Source organism: Chroicocephalus ridibundus, chromosome 1 (assembly GCF_963924245.1).
Source record: "Chroicocephalus ridibundus chromosome 1, bChrRid1.1, whole genome shotgun sequence".
Classification (NCBI taxonomy): Eukaryota; Metazoa; Chordata; class Aves; order Charadriiformes; family Laridae; genus Chroicocephalus; species Chroicocephalus ridibundus.
In genome coordinates this window covers 145,899,451-145,926,251 of record NC_086284.1, presented here as the reverse complement: position 1 = coordinate 145,926,251, position 26,801 = coordinate 145,899,451, and the positions used below count along the sequence as shown (strand labels likewise).

Sequence of the window (26,801 nt, the reverse complement as noted above, 5' to 3'; positions counted from 1 at the left end):
CATCTCCAATTCTTGTCAAGGTGCTCCTGCATGGATGTAAGATTTGTTGTTCTTCCTGTGGAGAACTCTGGATACTTCATTTAGAAGAACATGGCCTTTTTTCTACAAATCCAATTTCTGGAGTCATATGACTGGAAAAAAAAAAAAGTAAGTCCCTAGCCCCCTCAGGTAATGATAGAAAGGTGGAAACAATTACCCAAGAAGACTCAGAAGCCCGAGGGCAAAAAGCTATATTTGATTTTTTAAAACTCTTATGCCAATCTTGCAACGTGCTTTGGCAAGGACAGAAACTTGGGCTTAACGTAAGACTGTTCCGGAACGTAATTCAAGCCCTTGTGCGCACTTTAATGTTGTTTGAGAAAACACTAAGCACAGGCAAATGAAGCATATTCCCTAAAGACCTAGAGGTTCATCCAGCTCAGTACTGAATACCCAGCATCCATTCCAAGAAAGCATAGGATCTTACAGGGATGATTATCTGCTTGAAGCGAGCCACCTGCTTCACACATTGTAGATTATGACCAGCACCTCACCTCTTATATCTGACTTCAGATCTTAGAGAGCGTATTCACTGTCTAAAGTAGTTTTGCCAGGTAAAAATATTTCCTGACTGTTAAAGAATAATCTAACAGGGGAAAAATATAACGGACAAGATTCTGAGCTATTGTAAGCTGGCACGGCTCTCATAGAATTACCACCAGATGATCTAACCAGTTGTGCAGATTATATATTACTGTTCTGGTACAATACGCTCTCAGATCTGCCAGAGATAATATTGTGCATCTACTGAAGCACTGCTAATCCATACAGACCCACGGATGCCTCATGGGAAAAAAAAAAACACTGAAAATATCCCATTTAGAGATGCTTCTGTTTCAAGCACATTGTTTTGTCTCCTCCTCCTGGAGTTTCTTTGCTATCAGGGCTATCCATAGGAATAAAAAGGATCTTATTACACTTTTAAAATGTATTATAGCTCAAAAACCTTGTAAATATCCTGCTGCAATTCTGTATCTTGTTTTCCCATTACTTTTTCCATTCATTAAATACATAAAGGAACATTTTCACAGAATCACAGAATGGTTTGGGTTGGAAGGGACCTTAAAGATCATCTAGTTCCAACCCCTCTGCCCTGGGCAGGGACACCTCCCACTAGACCAGGCTGCTCAAAGACTCATCCAGCCTGGCCTTGAACACCTCCAGGGATGGGGCATTGACAGTGTCCCTGGGCAACGTGTTCCAGTGCCTCACCACCCTCACAGTAAAGAATTTCTTCCTAATATCTAATCTAAGTCTACCCTCTTTCAGTTTAAAACTGTTACCCCTCATCCTATCACTACGCTCCCCGATAAAGAGTCCCTCCCCAGCTTTCCTGTAGGCCCCCTTTAGGTACTGGAAGGCTGCTATAAGGTCTCCCCGGAGCCTTTTCTTCTCCAGGCTGAACAACCCCAACTCTCTCAGCCTGTCTTCATAGGAGAGGTGCTCCAGCCCTCTTATAATCTTCGTGGCCCTCCACTGGACCCATTCCAACAGGTCCATGTCCTTCTTGTGCTGAGGACTCCAGAGCTGGACTTTCTTTCGGGGCTTTACAGACCTGGATTTTTTTTCCTACTAGAGCTATGCTTGAGGAAAGAAAGTAGGAAATCCCACATACTTAAGATCATAAAGTCCAGATTCCTCCCCAGTTCTGACAGCTAAGTTACATCAGAGAAAGAGTAGGACCTACACTGTCCCAGGAAATTAAGATTCTCCCTTAAGTGTTGGATTTTTCCCTGTATGAAGCCACCTAAAATCTGCTTTTCCACCTGAAAGGCCAAGTCAAAGGTATGTCACAGATACCTGCAAACATCCTGTCTCTTCACAATGGCTCCTACTTTTCCTCATTGCATTGGCTTCAAAATGCTGTATAATCTCCACCTGACGTCCTACTAAGCTTTCCCTGGTGGCTTCCTTGCCCATTTTCTTGCCACCAGAGAAGACTGCCACGGAAGAGAATAAGGGAAGTGCTGTGTCGGAAGACACAGTTGTTCATTTCTCCTCACTTCCTCTCATGTAAATGGAAAATTGGGAATAAATATTGGTGTGAAAGCCTGCTCTATCTCCTGTTATGCCACAAAACTCAACCATAGCAACGGTTGCAACACTTTGCATTTTCTTAAAGATTTATACTGGAGTTAGGTATGGACATGAGCACTCAGCTTTCATTGAAAAAAAATAATTAAAAAATACTCAATTACATTTAAAAAAAAAAGGTCAGGTTTTCATGGTTCCAGATTCAAGTTCTAAAGTTTCTCAAATCACAATAATCCTGAGAGTGGGGTATGACACGGGTCAAAAAAAAAAAAAAAAAACCAAACCACACACCCAAAAAAATGTTAGTTGGCCTACAAAATCTCAATATTCTTAGGTCAGTCTTATGTTTGCTGAATAGTGGAATTACTTGTGATGTTTGAAAATCTGGGTTTGATTGTGCTCCTCTCCCCTAGTTGCAGGAACAGATACTGCCTACCCCTTTCTTCCAGCAAGTCAACGCAACTTCCAACACGGGATCCCTAGATTACTTCTTTGGCCACAGAAATGCCATACACTGAGGCTCGTGCGCTTGCCAGAATGGAAGGCAGCTCTGTGACATACGAGCGCAGTTACTGAAAGCAGCAGGAGAGAATATTGAACACATTGATTAAAGAGGTTTTATTCCCTATTCTCTCTATTCCTAAAGCTCAGCCACAATACTGCACATTCTTGCTTTGCTACTTTGATTAACCAGACCACAAATTTGCAATTGTTCATTAAACTACCCATCAATATTGAAACAATTCTAAGAGTAAAGGCTTTAAACCCACCTCTATTGGCTCTTCTCCCCCTTTGGTTTGATTGTCGCCCACCTCTCCACTCTCATAATTGCTGCTCTTCTCAACCCACAATTCTGATTTTTCTACAGTCAGACGTAGCTGATCAAGATCGGCCTTAATTTGCTTGTAGTTATCAACATCTTGATTAGACACCAGCAACTGAACCTGGAAATACAGAAAATTGTAAAGCTATTACAGCAGTAGCATCAGCATTTATGCCTAGGCAATTTGCTTGACCGTTTCCATTCTAAGCCCCTCTTTTCAGGTGCTTTATGTAACCTTCCCTATGAAATTGAAACACGGCACACGCAGGCTTTTTAGCCTCCATTCACCAAAAACCTTTAACAGAGCCAGGGACTGTAGTTGCCCAAACCAGGTCAGTTATAACATTTACAACATTCTCTCGCCTTCTTTAATACACTGCGAAACATTTTCAGGACAAGCATGCATTTGCAAGCTCTTAAGTTCTACGCAGAGTTAGCTCTGATGCACTGAATATGATCCTCATGGTATTAAAACAATACAGTTACGTGGTATTTAAGCAATACAGTTAGAAATAGCTTATCCCATCAGCACAGTACTTCACAAGAAAAAAAAAAGGATGATACGGCAAGGAATCAGGACATACAAAGAAAAGTCAGAATGGCTAGCAACTTTAATGATCACCTACATCACCCTAATCAAATATTGAAAAAGAACTGATTTTAACAGTGTTAGACCAGATTAGAAAAATTTGTTTAAACATAGCTCACAAGCTGACTTTCAGGTTCACGTAACTTCCCACCATCTGAGTGGTGGCCTTTTATTGAGATTAATCTAACTTTTTCTTTTTTCATACTGCTCAAATTATCTGGGTTTTTTTTTCACTGCTATTTGTAGTTCTTGATTTAGCATGATCTACACATTTCCTTTCTTTGTAATGCTCTTCGCTCTACCAAGATTATTAATGAAGATAATATTCCAAAAAACAAACAACAATTCTTTACAGTAAACCAATAAGCACTATTAAGAAATCACACTTATGTAATAGATTGAAGTCACATGGCAGACAAGAACACTGATAGGGACATTCTTTTAAAAAAAAAAATAATCACTACACGCAGGCAAATATTCACTATTTTGTCAGAGAAAGTTTTTGTCATCTTCTCTCTTAGCTTGGTAAAACCTTGTTATTTTAGAGAATTTATGAATGCTGCTCATCCACAGACATTCATATTCCATGTTCTCTACAGTCTTTTTTGTTTATTTGTCAATTAGCATTTTCCGTGCTTTATGAAAACATGTTAAGCTACTCAGTCCTTGCTTACCTGGGAATAACAGCTATTTATGCAACTCACCAGCATGGCCTAACTTTACCAATCTGCTGGGAGGCCATTATGCTACCCTGCAAAAACATTACACAAAAGCTTTCCAGGTCTTTATCATTCATCTGTTTTTAAACAAGAGAAACCTCCACATCTTACATAACGATGAGACAACATGCTATCAAACTCCTGAAATAAGCATCAGATGGTCTTATCAACCTATGTTATATAGGGTTACGTAACCGAGATGTCTCTGTCACCCAGCCCCGTGACATCAGATCTCCCCATCCTAATCCAATGACACATGGAGCATGCACATGCACCGTTATCAAGCAGAAAGAATAAAAGCTGAAAACAGGCTTGGCTCTGTTATTCTCTTCCCGTTATTTGGGATCTCTGGATCACGCAGTGGAGCACAATCCAAAGACACATGAATTAGAACCAGAAACACCACATGAGTAACAAGAGAGCTTTACACCCAGCCTAGCTAGCCCTGAAGACAGGAAAGTCCTATTGCAGACAGCGGTACACTGCTTGCAGAACGTGAGCTACTAACTCCGTCTTTGAGACATCACTACATCACGTCTCACTGTGAGATGTCCCAGCTGTCACCACGGACCTACATTTTCAGTAATGGATGCAATGCCAGAAATAACTCTTTCTGGGTGCACCACTAAAACATACGCTAGCACATGTGGTCAACTCTACTGAAAAAAAAAAAAAATCTCTGCTGAATTTGGACCTCTAAGGAAATAACACTGTCATGCTACAAACAGCAATTTAGGTAAGCAAGCAGCTTTTGGAAAGACTTTTCCCCCAGTCAGTTTCCAGGAATAATGCCATGCCCATCCATACCTGTTTAAATGCTTGTAGAACTTCTGCTCTCTGGCTGAAGTGCTTAAATAGCAGATGCAGAGCACCTGAGAGCAGAGGAGGGTAGTCGTGCATGATGAGGTGAATAAGGACCCGTAAAAAAGTTCTGCCCCCTTCATCATCAAGCTGAACCGCATTCTTCTCCTTTCTGCAACAGAAATGGGGGAAAAAAGGACCAAATAAAGTAAAATAAATAAGAAAAAATAAAAGCTTTTGACATAAATATGCCTTTACACACAATCTTCATTTGACAGAGCTCTCAAAACCAAATCAAATATGCTGCAGGATGGAAACTATAAAGATTACTAACATGTTTTATAAGGACTTCAATCCTACAGTTATATGCTGTTGGAGCAATCTTGTAGCAGAATGGACGCTACAGAATGAAAGCAAGTATATATGAAATGTGTCAAATACTGTGATTAAAATTCATATTGCAAAAACATTCATTTATGTCTTGGATAAATTGTGCCAAGTTCATCCACAATCCAAATTAATTGAAGTAAACAGCATTTCATCAGAGATTAATTTCACCCTTTCCTTTTCACTCCTTTGCTTTTCAGCCGCTATTAATAGTTCATTTAAGAAAAAATAAGCTCAAAAATAGTAAGAATTGACAAAAGCATCATATTTCTGGAATCATCTTTATAATCTGGAATAGCAGAAAGCAGATTTACACTTAACATACCAAAGCAGAAATAATGTTTCCAAGAAACCGTTCGGTCTCTCTATTCATTCTAAAGATGCAGATGCCAAGGGCTGTGTGTTGTTTTACATTATGGGAGTTCAGGGAGAGGGCTTGGAGGCATTGCTTGCGCTGGTAAAGATTGAGAACGCATAAGGGATTGAGAGAGGGAAGATCAGAGTGCCCGTATTGCAGATCCTTCCCCCTATCTCAAAGAAAAACGGCCTTGTCTAAATGGAATTCATTTTTACTGGTATAATTATAATAATACCTGTAAAATTAAACCAATATAGTGATAATGGTAGTAACTCTCCAGTGTGGATATTTTTCGTGCTTTTTTTTTTTTTGTTCACAGTATAGCTGAAATCTCTTCCAAAACCACAAGCATATCTTATAATCTACAGGCCTCTGGTGGTCCAGAAGATCATGGCAAGTGGTCCACAGCTGATCTGGAGTCACATGAAAGAGCTTATTGTTGACATAACTTTCTAAGTAAGTTCAACCACAAGGTGCAGTGACAATAGGTTATGGGGTCTGACCTGAGGGTCAACAGTAACCTACAGATCCAAGAAATTTGGGGCTACAGCCAAAAAGCACACCAGAAAAAGGTATTCCTTTAAAAGCACTTATGTGAGGCATTATAAGATAAATAAATAATTAGTGTGTTTTAGCCCAATGCACCTGTACACCATTCCCCGGCTGCCTTTGGGAACAGGACAAAAACTTTCTACCAACTCTTTTACAACTAAGAAGGCGGTCATTTCCAGTCCCACAGCCTTCCATACCAACTGGGCTGTTTGCAATCCAGGTCTTTTCTGGCACTTTTCTGTCTGTCTATAGGTTATATAATAAGAAACAGCCAAAGGAAGAGAAAGGGGTACGAAAATAAGCGCAGAATAAACAGAGACTGTCCATGAGAAATATCAATGTGAACAAACGGATATACGTAGAGAGGTAAAACTTCAGAGAATATACCTGCCAGCAAACATGGTTTCAGCCTGAGCTGCGATTTCGTCTATGTCAGGAACAATTGCTGGGGGGGGAAAAAAAAAAATTGATATAAAAATTAAAAGCCAGTCATCATTGTTTAATCTGCACAGCAAAATGGAACTCTGATCCTCTTTAAAGTAGATTTTATCAAGTAAAGGTCTAATAATGCATTCCTCAACTGGGCAAAAATTAGTTATCTGCAAGAGTAGTAGGGAAGAAATAGGACATGGGGCAGAGTTAAATTGTGTATTACTATTACCGAGGAAGAGCCAAATTGTAGTGATGAACCAGAGCCCCATGATGCTAAGAGCTCTACAAACCACCATCGGTGACCCACAAATGACACAGAATATGAAACTTCCACATTTTTTTGTTAAGATGAGCCAATCCTCCCAAAGCGGACACATGAACTTTAGAATATTTATCATAAAACAACACATTTACCACACCGTCATGTTGTTTTAGGACAGCTTTAATATACCTTACTACTTAAGACTTTAGTACTCCATAGCCACCCCTCTGTTATACAGTACCTCCAACTAAAGCAATTCTCCCCTGCTTGCGGGTGGTCACACAGACAGCTGTCAGCCTTTTGGGCACTTCTGGGCGCACGGGAATGCTCCCTGGAAAGCCACCCCATTTCTCCCGTGCCACATTCACCTCATTTAAATCTGTCCTCATCCAACCCCAACCATTTTTTCCATGATCTACCCTGCCCTACATTAGTCATCATGCAAGATGGGGAAGTACTCTTGTACTCTTTGGGAAGAGTACAAATAAGAGAATAAACTGTCATCGGGAGAAAAAGGAGTCACGTTTTTGTTAGGGAGGACAGGCCAGCAAAAACCTTATTTTTATGGGATTCCTTAAATTTTCCATTTTTCCACAAGCTTTTCAACTTCAAGGGGCATGCATCTTTCTGATGTAGTCGAGTTCATTGTTTGCAGTACTCTACACAGAATTATTTTACATTGCAATACAATAGCGACATTTACCTGAGGCAATCCCTGGTGTGTCAGGTGGGGATGTTGTAGAGCAATCAACATTTTCATTGTTTTCCCCAAACTCTCTCTTATAGATAGACAGCATGTAGGATATTCTATAGTCCAGTCTAACACTGAGAATAAACTACAAGAAAAAAAAGATTTAGATAAGACTTTTCTTCTGCCGTTTGGTAACACGGGTTAGGATTTTTCTGTGGTGGAATATAAGCGATACATGATTATTTTAAGTAAATTATTAAGTAAATTATTTTAAGTATATATGTTCACTACGAAAAAAGAATCCATGACATTCATCAGTTTTCTGTGATTTCTTTCCTCACTCCGACCATCTTGAGACATATTGAACTCTACCCTCTCAGCTGCTGAATACTGAGAAGCGGACTGGGTTTGTCCAGGGGCTCCGGCACACTGCCTCGTCCTCATAGCCTGTGAGCCAGATCAGTACATTCAAACCCACGTTGAAACCAATTATTTTATCTTCCAGCTGGACTTCCAATGCCCCATGAAGATAAGAAGTGGAGTGGGGTTGAGAGTAAAGACGACAGGCTCAAGGCTCACCCTCTCAGATGGCCAACAGCCAAGGGCAGCGTTGCTGCAGTGACTCCAGGCTTCAATGGAGTGAAGCACGAGCCTGGTGGTGTCTTTTGTTACCTTGCTAGGGATCAGCTGAAGATGTGAGGAGCAAATAGCATTTCCTTCACGAACTCCTACTAGTGTTGCCAGCACGCAGCAAAAAAAAAAAAAAACATTTGGCCTTAGAAGCTACCACTGTAATGGCAGCAGAAATCCCCCTTGCTCAACGCTCTGTTTTCTTCTAACTGTTCGTGCCTTTTGTTCCTCAGCTGTGAAATCAGAAACTCCTACAGGAAAATCCTAATTCAAAGCTGGAAGTGCTGGTTTTATATTGGAATAGTGAGGAAAATAACGAGGCTGGAAACATTAGTACCAATTTAAGGAATGACACATAGACATCCAACCCTTCAAGAACTGACTGCCCATCAACTGACTTTCAGTGCTTCCCACGTTTATGCTCCTTGCCCACAGTAAATGCAAGCGTACAATGAGACGGATTTAAGATCATTTAACATATTTTACAATCAGCAAGGATGAAAGCACGTACATTAAGTTATCAAGACTCAGTCAACAGGTGATGACTTGGCAAATGGGGGCAATCTGTTTCTTTGATCTCTAACTGAAGTCAGACAAGCTTTCCAGATGCAGAATACTGTAATAAGATTTGACTAGGACTATACCATCTAAAAGCAAATAAAATCCCAGTTTAAGAAACAATATCTTTTCTTTCAAATCTTAGAACAAAAAAAGAAAAAAAATGCAGGTTTATTTTGGTTACAGTTCCCCTATAACTGTACACACAAGATTTTTAAAAATAAAAATTTCCCAAGTCCATGTGGAGTCAACTAAGTCTATTGTGCCTTCTGTTTAATTCTGGCTGATGGCAGAATGGAAACTCTTAAGTAATAAAATGCCTTTACTTAAAGGAATAAGAGGATGTATTGAGAATTAAATTATTATAAAGTGAAATGTTTCTTAGAATAGAATAGTTTTAATCACCATTGCACTAGCTATGCATGATAATACAATAAATCTAAATTATTCTTACTCGCCTTTTAGGATAATAGCATAGTAATGAAAGGCAAGGTGACTTGAATTAATCTTCCTTCATTGCATATTAAATGAAACTGAATTATTTTGTATTTCTTGTGAACTAAGATCATATATGCATATTTACCGTGAATCACCCAACACATGACTACTTACTAATCTGTAGTAATTTGACCACGTGACTAAACCATAACTAACAAGCCACACATTAAGTAACAAATTAGGCTTAAATGCTCTCCAATCCTGGGTGCTCCTGCACTGCAGCGTGCCATGAAAAAGGAAAGGATGAGACAAAATGTGATTCTTTTGCCTGTGAGCAGCCAGGGACTGCACAGGACGCACGTGCTGGTGTCTTAGAATCATTCTCCTAGGCATCAATCAGTAAAGCAAGACAGTATGGAGAGAAACTCAGTCCCAAAACAAATGAAAATGAGAAGCAATACACATGAATGGTATCATTTAGGTGACAGAACTTCATAACACTCTGCCCTTCACTATAAACCTTAAACTAAAGTTGCTCTGGAACCAAAGTATGCAGTATTGAGGATACCGTAACAGGCGTCAGTCTTTCAGATTATGAGTAATTAAGGTAATCTAAATCATTTATAAGCACTCAGAACAAATGGAATCCTTCAAGTGACAGTGGTACCAACAGACCTGCACAATTTATAGAGAACACTGAAACACTCGTTCAGGGCATAAGTGTTGCAGAAAGTGGGATTTGATATACAGAACCAATGTGTGCCACTTCACTCACTAATAGCACCAAGTGAAAATTCTCTCTCAGGAGGCATCCTAGTGTCATATAACTTGTCAGTTCAACTGGGAGAAAATCATAGTAGACCACAGACTATTCTCAATCTAACAGTGGAAAACTGAAACAGACTTCAAAAGTGCATGGCCTTGCACGACTTCAGTGGGTCTAGGTCCAATTCTGCCCTTCATCAGACTACTGTAACAGAAGAGTCAAATACTAAAGTCAAGCAAGGTACCCCAGTGTAAAATGAGTGTTAATGAGACTGGAAACAGACCCACTGTCTTCAGAAAACATTAGTGAGGCGGACGGAAGAACAAGTTTTTCCTTTTCAGAGTTACAGTAACAGAGTTTCTACAGCATCTACTTCCTTCAAAAGCGAAGTAGGTGTAACAGGGCGAGGACCACAACTGTACAATTGTTCACACAGAGGAGTATTCTTCTGCCTATCAAAGTGTTATTTTTACAATGAACAGCCCACTGAATAGTAAGAATGTAGGTAACAGAACTCGCCACTATGTGAATAAGTAAAGAACTGTAAAATGATTGCTATGTAATATTCCACCAATCATTGTTACCTGCAAAATCTCAATGATTTTCAATTTGGTGTCCATTACGATCACATCTTCACTGTCTGAGGTGCTGGCTTGCTTGCTTGGGTGAAGGCTTGGCTGTACATCAGGGGCACTGATTGGAAATATAGATCCTCTGCTCAGCACCATTTGGGTCATCATCTCTCCTACACCATGGATGGTCCTCATGACATTGTTTCCTATGCATTAAACAAAAACATGTACATATTTGCCATGATTAAAGCTTGCTCGCAAAGCTATATATCACACATACACCCATGTCGTCAAACCCCTTTACAGTCTTAACAGGCATATTGAAAAACAAGTCCTCAATTCCTGATCAAATCTCAGGAGAAGGAATTCATTCAAATTACCCAGTGGTTTAGGGACAAATTTTCTACACTGATTTTCCAAGAGATCATTTCTTACAGGTCAACAGATGGAAAAGATGTCAAAATATTTCCACAGCTCTGGTAACATGTTCAAGAAATTGTAAAAAGTAGAGCAAAAGAAACCTTAGTAGTCCACCTAATCCATTCCTTTGTCTGAAGGCATATTACCTACATCTAAGGCCATTTCTGAAAGAGGTTTGTTTAACCTGTTTTAAGAATATTTAAATGTTGTATATGCCACATTATATGGCGTGCCTAGGCAAGCGATTCCAGTACTTGACTATGTTTACGGTTAGAAAACTTGTATTGGTATTTCATTTGTATCATCTATTGCTGCAATTTATGACCTTGGTTTGCAGACACATGGGAGGAGTTCATTTTCCATGCCTGCTCCCACTGATGTCTTCGCCATGACGACTGGACGTAATATATGTGCTTGACAGTAAGGTTGCTTTTGGCACTGCAGAAGCTGGAAGGAGACTATCCGAGTATCTTACATTTCACACTACGAGAGAGTAAAGGTTTGGGGCTGTGCAAGTTTGATCAATCTCTGTACGCAGTCCAAATGACAGGTCACAAGCCAAAGCCAACTGACACAACAAGCCAACCATCCCCCTTCAAAAACGTCCCAGGAGAATGGCAGGCGCTGAAGGCTCTCCTGAAGGTCAAACTAGTACCTGTAATCACAGTGCCCTTCGTAAGTTATACCTAGGGGGGAAAAAATTATCTTACACCCATGTGGCAAAAAACTTCATCCAGTCTAGTTGCAATGGTACCTATTACTGATGCCAGCTCAGCAAAATCTACTAAGAAATACCATCTGTCCCCATAGATTATACTGGTCTTTCTTCATAGTGAATTTTGATACGAAAAGCATCTCAGTGCATCGATGACTATCTTCTTCCAAAGGTGGGGAGAAGAAAGAACGAGAGTATCATGCTACCTACCTACATGAATTAGTTTCCTTTCTTGCAAAGCACAGATCTTAATGAATGAAGGAAAGGAAGGGAATGATAGCATCTCTTCACAGAAAGGGTGCCAAGACCTAGGCTACACCAAAGGCAAACAAAAAAAAGGAAGAAACGTAGCTTTGCTGAGGTAAGCCTGAATAGTTCTTGTATGTCTTTTAGTACGCTTTAATCACCATGCAACTGACAAGTTTTACTCGCACTGAAGGGACCCTCTTCCCAGATAATCTGCTGTAAAAAGCCAAAGCTATTTTTCATTTTGTTAGCAATATCCTCCTCTTATGTCCTTTCTTCAATCCATAGAGCTCAGGTACTGTATGCAGGGAAAGAGGATGCCTTCAGCCCCAATTTTAAAAGGAAAACACACAAAGAATTTGCTTTTTCAAAGTGAACGAGGCAGATTAGTGTCACATTTGAGGTCCCATTCAGCATCCAGTCTGGTGTGCAATCGCTCTGAACTGGTCTTTTGAAAATAATACTTCAAGTCCCTACAAAGGGGGGAAAAAATGTATTTCTGACTTTGCATGATGTTAGGGGAAAAAAAGCTAGAAGTCAAACTTAGGGCTAGATCCTCACAATTGGCAGGCACCAAAAGAGCTCCTAACTGAATACTCCAGCATGAAGCAAATAAAATAATTCCAAATACCCTTCTTGCTGCAAAATGAAAATGGAGCATTTTCCTCTCCAATCAAATAAAACAGCTAGGGAATAACAGAGTATGGGTATTAGTTAGGAGTTAGTCACACCGTCTGCCTTTCAGGACCATAAATGAGAAGACTACTTCCTCCGTCTCTAAAAAGGACAGTGAGAGGCCTGATATAACAAAGACTGGGAGGCACTCAGCTAATGTGATGATGGAGCTTATAAAAGCATCCAGGAAACAAAAAGAAATGAGATGACTGCTGTCCTTTCCCCTTACCTGCGGAACACCAGTGCTAAAAGATGGTACAAACCAGTAAGCGGTAGCTATGAAGCTGCTTCCCAACAGCATCAGTAACAAGGATAGACCCTTTGTCCACAACATTCTTTTACTATGGACCTTCATGCAACTGATCTAAACAGCTACAGGCAGGAAAGCAAAGGAGAATTAAGGTGGTACTTATTATCACTGACATTTCAAATTGTATTTCCTTAATGCATAGAAAAGGATTTTAGCGAGAGAAAAGTCTACTTAATTCAGTTTAGCATTTACAGCTGAAATGGGTAGTGACCCAAGACTGCATTATTTCTGTCAATAACAGCAGTGAGACAAGGTGTCACGGGTAAACCCATCTTGGAAAACTTTTTCACTGCCTGCCTGATGCTGACTATTATTTTCAATTAACTCAGAGCAGGCTTGAGGAGAACATTCCCATAGTGAAAACAACACAGCAACTAGAGCAATTCAGCATTCTTTTTAGGAAAGATATTTTAACAACTATATTTTGTAGGGTGATGAAATGTAACCATCTCTTAGGAGTAGATAGCAGTCAACCATCACATTTATGCATAGCAATGAAAGAGATGACTGCGTCTCAACACTGGGAAGAACTGCTCTATTCATTCAAAGAAGCTATGAGGATCATTCATGTACATAAAGAGTGGGCAGTAGCATCTCTTCCAAAAGATCCCCCCGTTATCAGCACTCATGGTGCTCAGTGTTATCTGTCCAGCCTTGGAAGTCCAGACCATGTTAAACATGGACTTAAATCTGTCACTTTCAGACATCAGGGGCCAGCAGCTGTCTTGCTAGTGAGTTGTTTCTTCTCGCTATGCTTTTGTGTTCTCTTGGCTTTAGTACAGTTATCTCAGCAGGAAATGGTATGAGTCTCTGAGGCACGGCATGCAGAAAGGTTACTGCAGCTTAAAAAGTGACTGACTGCGTGTCAGCTAGGCCTGCATCAATGCAAGTCAAAACACAGTGGCTTAATAAGAGAGACTTAAGTTCTTAATACATGTGCACATAATGACTAAAATAACGGAGCTCTGATCTTGGTTACAGCTCTGAAGTGCATCCTGAATACCAATGCCCCAGGAAAAATTAACTAATTGCCTCAGCTAGTTAACTGATCTAAATCAGGAGAGATAGCAAGTAGATGTGAACCCTGATTACTTTTGTGTGCACTTTGCTAGAGGTAAGTGCAGAGAAGCCTGAGCTGTGCCTTCATGTGGTACTGCCACCCTTAACCTGCTGACCTCCATCATTTGTTGTCTTCTTTGAGGTCAAGGTATTAACATTTATATATGGCTGAGAATGGTGGCAGGGAGAGAACAGTCATTGCGATGTTGTAAGGTGCTAGTGTGTACAACCAACCAGTTCTCTCACCAGCAAACCACTGCAAAAGCGCTCAGAGCTGTGACTGACCAGCAGAGAAAAAGAAGGCAAGGCAATCTCCATGAATCTTCTTCCATTTTTCCAATTTTCCTTTCCTCTCCCTGATTCTTCTCTCTGCTCCTCCCTCTGCCAACACAAGTCAGATGCCGAAAACCTTTCATAAGCAGTGGACCCATTAGAAATGTCACCTGTTGAACGTACGGTCTCACAAGATTAGCCAATGGAAGAGTGAAATCACTGTACGCACAAGTGGTAATTTAAAGGAGCTGTAGACTGACAGGCACTGAGAGAAGACAATAGAAGAGAACGCTTGTCATGTTTTGAAAAGACAACTGTGCATCTCCTCTTCATTACTTTTTATTACGGCGATCACAACTTCCTAATGAATATCAGTTTCTGTCACAAAACTGTAGTATATAATCTCATACAATTTGGCACGATTGACAACACAGCGGCCTCTCTGAGAAGAAAGGCTTTTCAGAGGAGTCAATTATGGGAAAAAAATAACAACCACCCAAGTAATCGAAACAGTGGATAATTTGACATTTCATTTTCTACATAAACATATTTTCTTGATAAGTCATTTACTGGTTGCAAAAATTCTAAAAGGAGAATATAAAAGTAAACAACAATCTGCTATGTAACGCGGTGTGGCTGGTAAGCGACAAAATACCGTATTCAGAAAGAAAAACAACCGTCAAAGGCAGCTGGCAATTCATGCCTTTTCTCCAAATTGTTCCCAGCCAATTGCCACGCAGCGTCCTCCGTTTGCTCTCCAGTACCCACCGCATTTTAGGTATTTCACAAACAGCGCAGAGAACTGTGCGGTAGCTGAATGTGAACACACAATGGACAGCCTCAAAGACGGGCAGATGCCCTTACAGTGAGCAGCTCTCTACTCCACACATATCCCCAAGACACAAAGGAACTGACTTGCAGCCTTGTTTATTTACAAATTAACTACGTGCACCTGACTTGGTCCCTACTTGGCAGAGGGACAGAGTCTGCTCTTACTAACATTATTGTTCAGTCTTCCTCAACACCGATATAGGAAAGATGGATTCCCCGGACTCAATTTTCAAAACTGCTCAGCCTTATTTAGCTTGAGCAGTTTTCCACAGTGCTCATTTCCCTACTCAGAAATTTTAAAAGTGCCTATATTTTCAAAACTATTTTAACTCCCAGCATCTCTCATTAGGGACTGGAGAAGCTGGACGCTTGTAAACTAAGTACCTAAATAGGAGCTGACATATGATGGGATCTCCAAGAAATCTGGTGCTTAATGACCAGAGAAGACAAATGTACATGCACCCACTACTCCAACAACTTTGATTAACTTATCCATACAGGCCCAATACGTTCTCCACTCTTGTTAAATAAAGGTGGGGGGATGTGGAGGGAGGGGGAGGAGACAAATTAAGGTTTTGCAAAAATGTGGCATTTCTCACATTGTCTGTGTAATTAACTTACAGAGACAACCCTCTGATGTCATCAAAACTGAGCATGCTTTGACTAGGACACCTGACGCTTCAACTTCTTCCAAACACCTCCTAGAAAAACACTTCCCTTCCGATGTAACAGGTCACAAACCAGAGAGCATGTGCTACCAACATCTGACCTTGTCTCACCTCCTGCCTCGACGTAGGCGCGTTCAACCAGGTTTCAAGATAGTACTTATAACAACAAGTCGCTTTCCTGATGACTGCTGAAACAAAAGCCTCGACCCCAAACGGCCTTGACTTTGTGGATTTCAGTGAGACCTATACTAGTGCTCCACCACAAGCTTCTTGAAGTTTCGGTACCATCTTAAAGCATGCAACACTGCCAGTCCTTGGGGATCCTCTGGCAGGGAGCCACGTGCGCAGCAATACCTAGTTACCAAGAGGTAAATTAAAAACCCAATGGCAGCTTTAGCTCTACATTTCTTTGCTTTTGTTGATTCGGCTACTTTGCTTCATGCAATTTAATTTTTCTGCATGAAAAGTTATAGCCATTTTTAAGACATATAATAACAACACTTCAGTAACTAAAGGAACACATTTTATTTCAAACCCTTTAGAGCGATATATTATTTGCCAGAAGCGTTAAGCCTTACAGCTCTGTTTGTGAAAGAGGTATTAATTTTTACACGTTTTCTACAGAATTTGCTCATAAAGACTGCAGAACCTACCATAAACAGGCCAAGAAAGACATTTTATTTCTTCATTAAACCATTTTTCATCGCTCAATAACTAGCTGACCTCAGGTAAGAGGCACAGAAAACCTAATGCATGACATTAAGCACAGAAAGTGAGGTCACTTCTACATTTTATACAGCCCTCAGAACTAATAAGGCAAAACAAACAAAAAACCCCACAATATGCAACGCACATGCATTTGCTACCCACCCCCTGAGTGAATCTGGACACCCCAGCTTCCACTTACCTACAGTATATCCACAAGCCCTCCCTTTTTGCATACAAACTGACTGCTGCCCAGCCATGATGAAACTCCACCACACCTCACCTTCTCCTGACATTCTGCAGGTTCTGTTGTTGTTGCCTATCCCCAAAACCACAAAGCAGCGTCAAAAATACAGCTTTCATGCCACGGACTTTAGATGAAGGGAAAAATACATACGTCAGCATGCTGGCCTTGAAGGCAAAAAGCATCATGGGAATCAAGCCTTCTAGCTGAGTTACATCTGTGAAACAGATATTGATTTCTAGAAGAGCAATGGTCTCTGGAATCACATTAATGCACAGTTCTCATGATGAGGGAAAGAATAAGGAGGAAAGAGAAATGGTTCATGCCAGAGAATTAAACTCTCAGACTGACCTCCCTTTTGGTCTGACAATATTCTGCACTGAACAGCAGTTGCTTCACTATAGACATCAGTGACTAACACAGCTAACTTTCCTAAGGGTTAAATCTTTTTTCTCTTGTAACCCTGGTTTTTTTTTAATTGTAAATTGCTGGCATAAATTATTGCTCCAGTCTGCCAGGCAGCCACTGCCTCGTTAGCTCTGCTAATCAAAGTATACCTCAAGAAGATATTTCAAATTGCTAACTAGACAAAAGAGCAGCTAACAGACACGGATGCAGGACTGAGAAACAATGCGGCCTTTTCTAATAGTCCTGGATGAAATCTGGTCCTTCTTGGTCACAGAGCACCCACAGACACAATAGAAATGGCAGGTCCAAGCTTGTTCTCAAGCCTGTTCTAATAGTGTCTCACTGGTGCTTCTAAGCAGTATGCATCTCTACTTGCAGCCAAGAGGGCTGGAAGAAAACAGCACCTATCTTCTTTCTCAGATGAAGCCAATGAACTAAGCAGACTACCAGGATACATCAAAGGGACAGAAGACTGGACAAGACTCTCCTGACACACTGACATACAAGCATTCCTTTGCAGAGAGATGGTGGCCCACCAGTGCTGAAGTCTTCAGGAGACAGCGAGCACTTCCCCATTCTGACCTCAACCAGGGTCAAATCCTTTTGGCTACATCAGAACAATGCAGCAAAGCTTGCAGCAGGATGTAGGGGTCAGGCTTTTGATGATATAATTCAAGGAAATGTTCCATGATCTCAGGACACCTATGGACACATCTTTAGTCCCTTCAGTCTACAAGAGGGATACGCTACCAAGATAAAGACCCAGACATAACATGGAGGAGATGGGACACTTGACTACCAGTTTGAACAGGTAAAAGGAGGCCTTTGTTGAGCCAGTCATGAGCAACATATTTAATGTGAGAATAAGAGAGGCAGGAACTACGGCAGCTTATTATAAGCAGTTTTTAAAACCTGTTTTTCAAAAAGACTGAGCGCAGCCTTCCCTTTGTGGAAGCGAAGGGAGCTGAAAGACTGATGTCAGTAGACGCTATCTCAGCAAAACTGTAGTCATTTATGTAGAGCTCCTGTGGGAAAGACATAGTCTGCAGATAACTTAGGTCTGTCCCACCAGTTTTCAAATTGGTGCCTAGCACTGTGAGCTGCATCCCAAGACATATGCAGCCTAAATTCAAGGATGTTATTTCCTTGCATGCCATTATTCTCGTTCCCAAACAACATTAACTAAATAGCACTGAGCTGCACGGCAAACATGTAACTTGCCTGCTAATACTACCATATCATTTCATCTTTCAGACCTGACATACGCTGTAGCTGCATGGTTTGACTAAAATCACCTATTTGAAAGATCAATCGCACCTAGCGAAAGATGTGCATTTTAATTCACAGAGAATAAATAACCAGTATTGGACAAGGCAGATTGGCTCCTGACTCTGGAATGATCCAGCAGGGTGCACTTATTAGGAAAGCAATGACTTTACCTTTTAATTAAAACTGCAAGAGATTATAATGTTCTTGAAAGGTGCCAGAATGACAGCACTACTAAATGAAGTCCTCACTTTCTCCTTAAGAAAAAAATGCCTCTTTAGGATAGAGGTAGTGTATTTTATAAACCCCATATATTTTAGAATCTAAATGGAAAAAAAAAAAAAACAAACAAAACAGAAAGAAGCTTCAAATAACCTCAAAAACGATTCAAACACTGAAAAAAAGATTTGGCTGCAAGATTTTCAAGTCATTTTTAGGATGCAGTATAGGTAAGAAGCATTTCCAAAAATATACATCTTTTCTTTTTCCAGGATCCTATCTCACAAATGTTTCTAGCCAACTTTCCCCAATCCATCCTCATCAAATAAGGTCACACCTGAAAAACTACATGCACACTAATTTAATTCTGGTTAAGGAAACCGATAGTGGCATTAAAATCAAGCTTTTTAAAGGAAGAAAGGCATAGCATTAACAATAATGTAAGGCTCTTTTCAGAATCTTTGCAGAACCAATAGAGAGAAACTCACATAGAACGTCAAGGACTACCTCAGTCATCAATGTGAGTCAACACTGAAGTGAAGGATGGAAAAGGACATCTTGAGGTAAAAGGTTAATTAAGTCTTCATGCAGCTTCCACTAAGCCTCAGAATACATCCCATTTTGCAGGTTTCCTTCAACAGTTCAACACTTGTCACATATATTTCCTTACTTAGCAAGTGGTTTTACTAAAATAAGTGGGTCTATTTAAGAAATAAATATTAAACAGGGAAGAAGATTCGAGATTGCTGGTTGTAAACTGGGTTATTTCAATTTTGAGGTGCACAACTCCAGGCAGGCTTCCCACAGCCAAGACCCACCTCATTCTTTCCCTCACCATTAATATATTTCTACTCATTCCTAAAATCCTGGCTACAGATTTCATGATGTGGAGCAGTTGCCAAACCAGTAAAGACCCAAGCTCACCAGTTCCCTACAACTCCACGTTATAGGAATCGGATGCTGGAAGCTTTTGTTGCTACTGACCTGGAACAAATCAATGTCAATAATGGAAAGGCAGTATACCCTATCTGTCCCCACATTTATTCAGCACTGAGTTTCCCATAGAAATAATACCTTTTAACAAAACTAAAATGCTAAGACCTGTCATGTAAAATAAATAGATCCTACCCCAAATTCTTAACTTCTATAGAGCTGCCACCTTGGATCTACTACAGCTGCAGAATAGGAATTACGCAACTTTTCCATTTGGTCAAACTTCTTCTCAAGTCACTTGTCCGAGAACCTGAAAATGAACTGCATTTCTGAATAGGCATAATTATTGACATAACATTGCTGTTAAACACCCCTTTAATATTAATCTATATAAATTTACAATAAGAGATAGTGATGAAAATTAAAATATACAGAGCCCAAAACTGGTATTCAGTAACACTTTCCCACACTAGAGTGACAGATCAGGCCCCTAGGTGCTGGATAAAATTTAAACACATTTTTTATACCATTAAAACATCAGTCCTAGGCATCATGGCTAGATTTCAGTGTTTGTCAAAAATGGGTTTTAGAGCTACACTTCAAAGTTCTAACCCCAAAATACGAAATACGTGTTCTTACTGAACTAAAGCTAATGCCTAGATATTTGTGATCACTGCCTGAATGGATTAAAAAAAAAAATAAAAACCACCAAAAAACCAACAAAACCCCACAACTTTTATAATCTCCAAAACTAACAATTTACTTCCACACATTCACAGTACACACACAAACCCACAACAGGTACAACCTTAACCTTTTTTTTTTTTTTTTTAAAAAAAAAAAAAAAAGAACATCAGTGTAATAAGTTTTGCAACTCAGGGAAGCTAACTTTCCTTAAGAAAGAAGCTGTGTAAACGTGCACATGCCTGGAGCAACAATTTGTTGGAGGGACACCTACCTGCAGTTCTCTGTGTGCAAAGGTACGATCTGAATGTTGCAAGTATTGGACCTGCCAGAGAGGATGCTACGGAGTGAGATCCTTGCCACAGTCTGGAGAGAGATGGGAGAGCAGAATCTGATCTCTCCAAAGACATGAAGAACTCACCCTCACCCCTAACTGACTGGACGGAGGGCTCCCACCATCCTGAACAAGGGCAGGGAACAATCCATCAGTCTGTATTTTATGGAAAAAACCAACAGACCATCCTGACTTTAGACAATGCCAGGGCAATTTAGAAAATTTTCGAAAACCACAAAAAAACAGGCTGAGTTACTTCCTATTGTAATCCTTTTTACTCAATAGTCTCAGATCAGGATTGTAAGTTAAAAGGGACAATAAAAACCCAAGGCAGGTAACTGATAAAACAACTAACAGATGTTCTCAACAACTTAGTTTTATAACAGAGAGAGGGGATATCTGTGTAAAAGGAGAAGGGGAACCTTTGATGTACGATCTTATAAGTACTGTAAAATTGAAAAGCAATGTATACCTACAGCTTTGCCTGGTGAACAATCCTTACTGTCAGAGTGAGGAGGGATCTAGATGAAATTCCTGAGACTAATTTCTCTGTTGGCCTGTTCACTCCTCAGGATCCCTAGTGGATCCTGGACAAGGACGACCCAGACTCCACAAGACCTAGGTAACATCGGCACCTTTGGGGTCAAAATTGTTTGGGTAAACGTGACTGCACAAGATGCAAGGCACTGTAGAATCAGACCCCTGGTCTTTCCCCTTCCCCCAGAAGATACAGAAAGTACAGGAGCATCATTAAGACACATGATCATCTCATACAAAGGCCTGTTTCAGCAGCCCTAATACAGCAAGGTCTCCCTATCAAACGCAGACTCAAGCCCAGTCGAAGTCAAGACTCACTCACAGTTAACATCCTCTACAGCCCAACACATGCAGAGGCACGTAAGTCCCAGCCTACCACCACCATTCAGACAGAAAACACTTTCTGCCCCTTACTGTGGGCTCAAGCAGAAGTTCATGAAGTCTGAAAAGACTGGACACAGAAGTAGCCAACAACACCACAGCACAAGCCAGCAAATCCCCTGAGCTCAGCTCTTTCTGGCATGGTGTGGACACATTGCACCTCAGCTACAGCTCAGTGACACCTAGCAAGGCAGAGAGCACACAAGCAGGTCAAGGGCTCTGTGTGTTTAGGGCCTCACTGAAACCTTCTCATTACCTTGTAGCAAAGACGCAGTCAGGATATGGGTGCAAGACAACCACGAGGCTGGTTTTAAAGGGACTGCTACCCAACATCTGTGTGTGTGCTTTTAAAAAAAAAAAAAAAAAAAAAACCAAAACAAACAAAAAAAAAAAACAACAGGAGGGAAAGGGGGGAAAGAAAAAAGAAGGAGTGGAGCCAAATACTCAGCAGACACAAGCTCTCTCAGCCCCAGAAACTAGAGCAACTTATGCTATCCAAACTCCTGCTGCTATGGTCTGATTCATTCCTCACCAGCAGGCTTCCACATGAAATAAAGGTAGGCAGAAGTTACACTCGACATTTCAGCCACAGCAGTGGTCTCCAGAATGTAAGCAACTACAATACCTGATGCTTTCTTCTCGAGCTCCCTCTCTAATCTTAATCTGCAACTAAAGTTAATGCTGATTGGGTTTTGTGTGGGTTTTTTCTTACAAATACTCCCTTGCTTTGCTTGAGTAATATGTTCTTCAGACACTGAATACGTTCTATGGGCATGAAGTTCTATGAGCTGGGTGCTCAGAAATACTAAATAGGACTTACAAAACTGCTTAAACTGCTTCTAAATTACGCATCCTTGGACATCTGCGTCTTCATAGCCTAACGCTGCCCATGGGTAGGTAAGTATGAACCTCCAGAGGAAGAAGGAAGAATGGTAAAATGCTTGGGCGCAGCAGACAGATAAACATTCGGGATCATTCTGTCTCAACTGCAAAGTGAATGCACAGTTCATTTGTTTTATGACCTGTCAATCAGAAGAGGGAAGCTGAAAATAAGATACGACCATCCAAAAACGGCATCCTTTTCTTTTGTCAAAGACTGCAGAAGGCCTCTCCAGCAAATCTTACAGCTATTTCAATGTAAGAACACCCGTGTCTCTGCAGCAAAATTTCAATGCCTATTTTTAAGCCTAGACAGCACGGCCATTATCTCTGTCTCTGGTCTCCCTTAAGATGGCAGACGCAACTGAAAACAGTCTGAGCCAGCAAAAAACCTTCTCTAAAGCAATGGGCTTTCTAGCCATATAGTTTGCAACAAAAGGGGGAAAAAAAACCGACCAAACCAACCCACAGATCATTTCCAAAAGATCACCAGTGGATTGTCACATCCTGACCTGAACTGATACAGTGTTTAAAAGATAAACATCCACAGAGACACTACAACCTAGAAAGAAGTCTAAGGAATCTGTATAAAGGCCAAAGCTAATGAAAGACATACAAAAAATCCCACCTTTGTTCCGTGCCTTTTTTGCTGAAAGAATGTGAGACAAAAACAGATGCGTGACAGAAGTTTCCAGCAAGGCTTCTGTCAATGTTTGAGTGTTACTAACAAGGCTATGGAGCTTCCATTTGCATGGTGGTGGCTTTTTCTGCATTCCTTCACACTCATTTATTTCAGAGTAAATTCATTGATTTGCATGGAATTGCTCTGGAAATTAGTATAACTGAGAGCAGGTCTGTTTGCACTTAGTGGGTGGTTCTTTCCTCTCCTACACAGCCTGAATGGAAACGCTTCAACAGAAATAAAAGGGAATTAAGGATGAAACACAATTTTATGAGTAATGAAGGTGAGTAAAAACATTGAATGAGATGTATAACCAGGAGTAAAGACTTGAGCAGAGAGAGAAACTAGATGGAAGAAGCACATCTGCATGTTCCATCTTGCCAATACGCCAAGATTTTATCTGGAGTCAAACTGTGTCCAGAGCCATTTAAGAATAGAGTCTGCAATGCAGTATTTCAGGGACAAAAAAAAAGGAAAACGTAATTCCAAGTGTCTGAACATACAGCCTTTCTCTAGTGCTGTAGAGGGACTGCAGCCAGCTATAGCACACGTTAGCGCGCGCAGCATCTCAGGAAAGACTTTCAGGGGCTTTCAGTAAAGTGTCCTGGCAGTGATGGAGGACAGATCAAGAAAATCAAGCACAAGACTTCTTGGCCCAGAGATGACAATGACAGTCCATGCTTCTCCAGAGTATGTGAAACCTCAAAGAAGAAAACCGTTATGAAGGATGGCACACTCAGGCAGGGCACCTGTAGCAAAAATGATGATTAGGAAAACTGAGCAAAATGATGATTAGGAAAACTCAAGGCTACGAAAAGGCTTCCCAGAGAAAATACAAAGTAATTGTTGTTTCAAACAAGACAGCTCATCCTTTTTGGTGCTGTGGGACAATTGGCAGCGCAATGGTACTTACTGCAGCCACATATTAAAACAGAATTTGCCATCAGCCGGTCTCCTGGACCCTCAAGCACACATGACTGTCACACCTCCCTTCCACGCACACCAGAAAACTAAACTGCTATGTTTCAGCACCTTCCTGGCATGCTCATTCTTCAACCCAGTTTTAAGCCATGGTAGAAAAGGCAGTGGGACATACAGCATTGTCCTGGGGCTGTCAACTAGGCATTCTGGTCTGGGTTAAAAAAAAAAAAATATTCTAAACTGACAAACGCATGCAGAGGATGGCCTCATCTGGAGCTTCTGCAGCTGTGGGACCAGTAACATCTTATTCTCCCTTTCAATGAAGTACTAAAATGACTAATAAACACTGGGGCCACATATGAGCCAACATAATCACCGTGCCCAGGCAAATGCCATCTGCACTTGCTTGGGATGTTCAGCACAAAGGAGGCTGAGGCTTAGATCCACATGTGAAAGTTCAGTTCCAAACAAGCAAAGGAGCAGTAGGACCAACACAGTAACCACAAGTCATGAAGTCTGCAGGTCTGTTCAAAAAGGTTCCTTTTTAGCTGACCGTCTTAATGTATCCTACAGTACATTCCCATAGGTGGGTTTATGGGGGAATAAAGAACCTTGAAAGATCAATAAATTATTTCCAACCTAAATAATGAATTACACGCTGGAATAACAGTCTTTGCTGCTTCTCTCACCTCCATCCTGAAACTTGCTCAACCTTTCGAAGTATGATGATATAGGAACTTGAACAATATCTAGAATTGCCAGCAGCGTCCGGGTCAGTCTGAGAAGCTCACTAAAACTATAAAAGCCAAAGTATATGAGGTTTCGAGCCAGATGTACCACCTATGAGAAAAAGAAATTAAAAATGAAGGATGTATCGGCAACCTTTGTGGTATTTGGCTGTGCAATATGGTTTCATTTCACACAGCAGCTTTCACAGAGATCCAGATCTAGAGAGAATTCAAATTAGTACAAGTCTTTCCACTGATTTAAATGAGCCTTGGACTAAAGCCAGTGACATCAAATGTTTTTCAGAGTTAGGCAAAACAATTGGTCAGTCAAATTACAACAGAGAGCAAAACCAACACGAGATTTAGGAAGGCATGAAGAGAGACAATTACATCTGGGAAGATACGTAAGATTGAGAAGAAAGACTCCAGGAAATTGTTTAAAGGGGCAGCAGCTGTGGGGAAGATGGAAGTCAGAAGAAGAGTAAGACAACGCTGGTAAGTTTGAACAGAGGTCATTTCAGATGACCAGAGGCAGTAGCGACAAAGTTTGGGAGGTAGGCTAGAGGAAGAGCTATAAAAGCTGTAAGCATTACCGCTCTGTTGAATGTTATTTCAATGTAGAAGATTTAGGCCTATCTAAAGTTCCTATCTAAAAATATTTAAAACACAAGATTAGGTTATTCAGAGTATTTCCTTCAGTGTCATATCTTACACAGAGAATGGTACTTACTTATACAGAAGAATCCCTGCATGTTAATTCACTGATGTGGAGAGAAAGGTCATGTGGACACAGTCCCTTCCCTCCTGCCACTGAAATGCAACCATTTCAGGAGAAGGATGGAAAAAAAAAAAGAATCTGTTTGACGGCAGACAGTAATATTATTTTCTGCAGTAACAGTCATCACCAAGAACACTGGAATTAGGAACTGGTGTTTCTTTAGGACATTTTACACTGACATTTATTCTGCAACTATCTTTGTTTCGAAAGAGCCAACGTCAACTTAACTAAAATGAGGAGGAATACTGTGAATAGGACACACATAGCTGAGAAGTACCTCAAATGTAAGTTTATTTTTCTCTTTGTCTCCAAAAGGAAAGGGCTGATTTACAACTTCTTTCAAGTACTCTTCTACAAATTCCATAGTGAGCGCAAACTTCCTCTTCATTTCATTTCTCGAAGAGTCTGTGAAAGAATCATACCTACAATGCAAGGCAAGGAAGGAAAGAAAATTAAACACCTCTGATATCAGGATCAGTTGTCACTAAATTAAAAACAAACCAATCACAATGCTATAAAATTACTGTCAGTTCTCTGTAAGGAGAAGGGGTAGAGGTCAGCTGATTCTGCATAGATAGGCAAAGAGGATGCACAAACCTTCCCTCCAACAGTACCAGGAAGTATTTCAGTGAACAGGAATAAGAGACAGGAAAATACTATGGTTCTGGCAGAGAGCACTCTTAAATCTCACTGTGGCAACTCAATAAGGCACTAAGTCTCAGCTGCCCTCTCTACCCCATCAGCCAGAGTTTACTATTTCTGCGAGGAAGACAGCAGATTAGGAAAGCAGCTCGGGACAGTCAGCTTCTTCCTTTGCACTACCAACTAGGACTGATTTTTCATATATGTCAAAACAGTCCTTCATCTCAGTAACAGAAGCAATACTGTCTGCTGCACTGCTGTACTTCTTCCTCTTTCTCTCTTCAGCCAGATACTCCCTGTCTGGGTCTACCCCAGTGGCGCTGCTCCATCAAATCAATTAAGCCAGAGAGGGTTTCCACTGAAGTCAATGAGTCCTTCTCCCATACTTAAATTTAACACGTGCTTAAGTACTGTGCTGGGTGGAGGCCAAAGCCTCTCTGAACTGTTTCTGGGGCAATAGCTGTACCTAACTGTAAATCCTGGCTTTCCAACTGTGGCTTTCAGTTGAGCTTGAAGTATAAAACTGAGTTCCAGCCTAGCAAACCTGTAATGTTAGACACAATTGGATTACTTCAAGTTCAGTTGGTTTGAGAAAAAGCCATTCCGTTTTTC

The 26,801-nt window shown here is 40.7% G+C and overlaps 1 protein-coding gene across 1 annotated transcript in view; it reads right to left on the bottom strand.

Moving 5' to 3' along the window:
- The window catches only part of ITPR2 (inositol 1,4,5-trisphosphate receptor type 2), a 261,876-nt gene that overhangs the window by 147,083 nt on the left and 87,992 nt on the right, over positions 1 to 26,801 (bottom strand). Inside the window, exons 20-26 of the mRNA XM_063357290.1 lie at positions 25,825 to 25,969; positions 24,731 to 24,881; positions 10,664 to 10,857; positions 7,700 to 7,832; positions 6,690 to 6,747; positions 5,012 to 5,177; positions 2,844 to 3,017 (exon numbers count right to left, since the gene is read on the bottom strand). Of these exons, the coding sequence (XP_063213360.1) occupies positions 2,844 to 3,017; positions 5,012 to 5,177; positions 6,690 to 6,747; positions 7,700 to 7,832; positions 10,664 to 10,857; positions 24,731 to 24,881; positions 25,825 to 25,969 (1,021 nt within the window). The remainder of the gene's footprint in view (positions 1 to 2,843; positions 3,018 to 5,011; positions 5,178 to 6,689; positions 6,748 to 7,699; positions 7,833 to 10,663; positions 10,858 to 24,730; positions 24,882 to 25,824; positions 25,970 to 26,801) is intronic.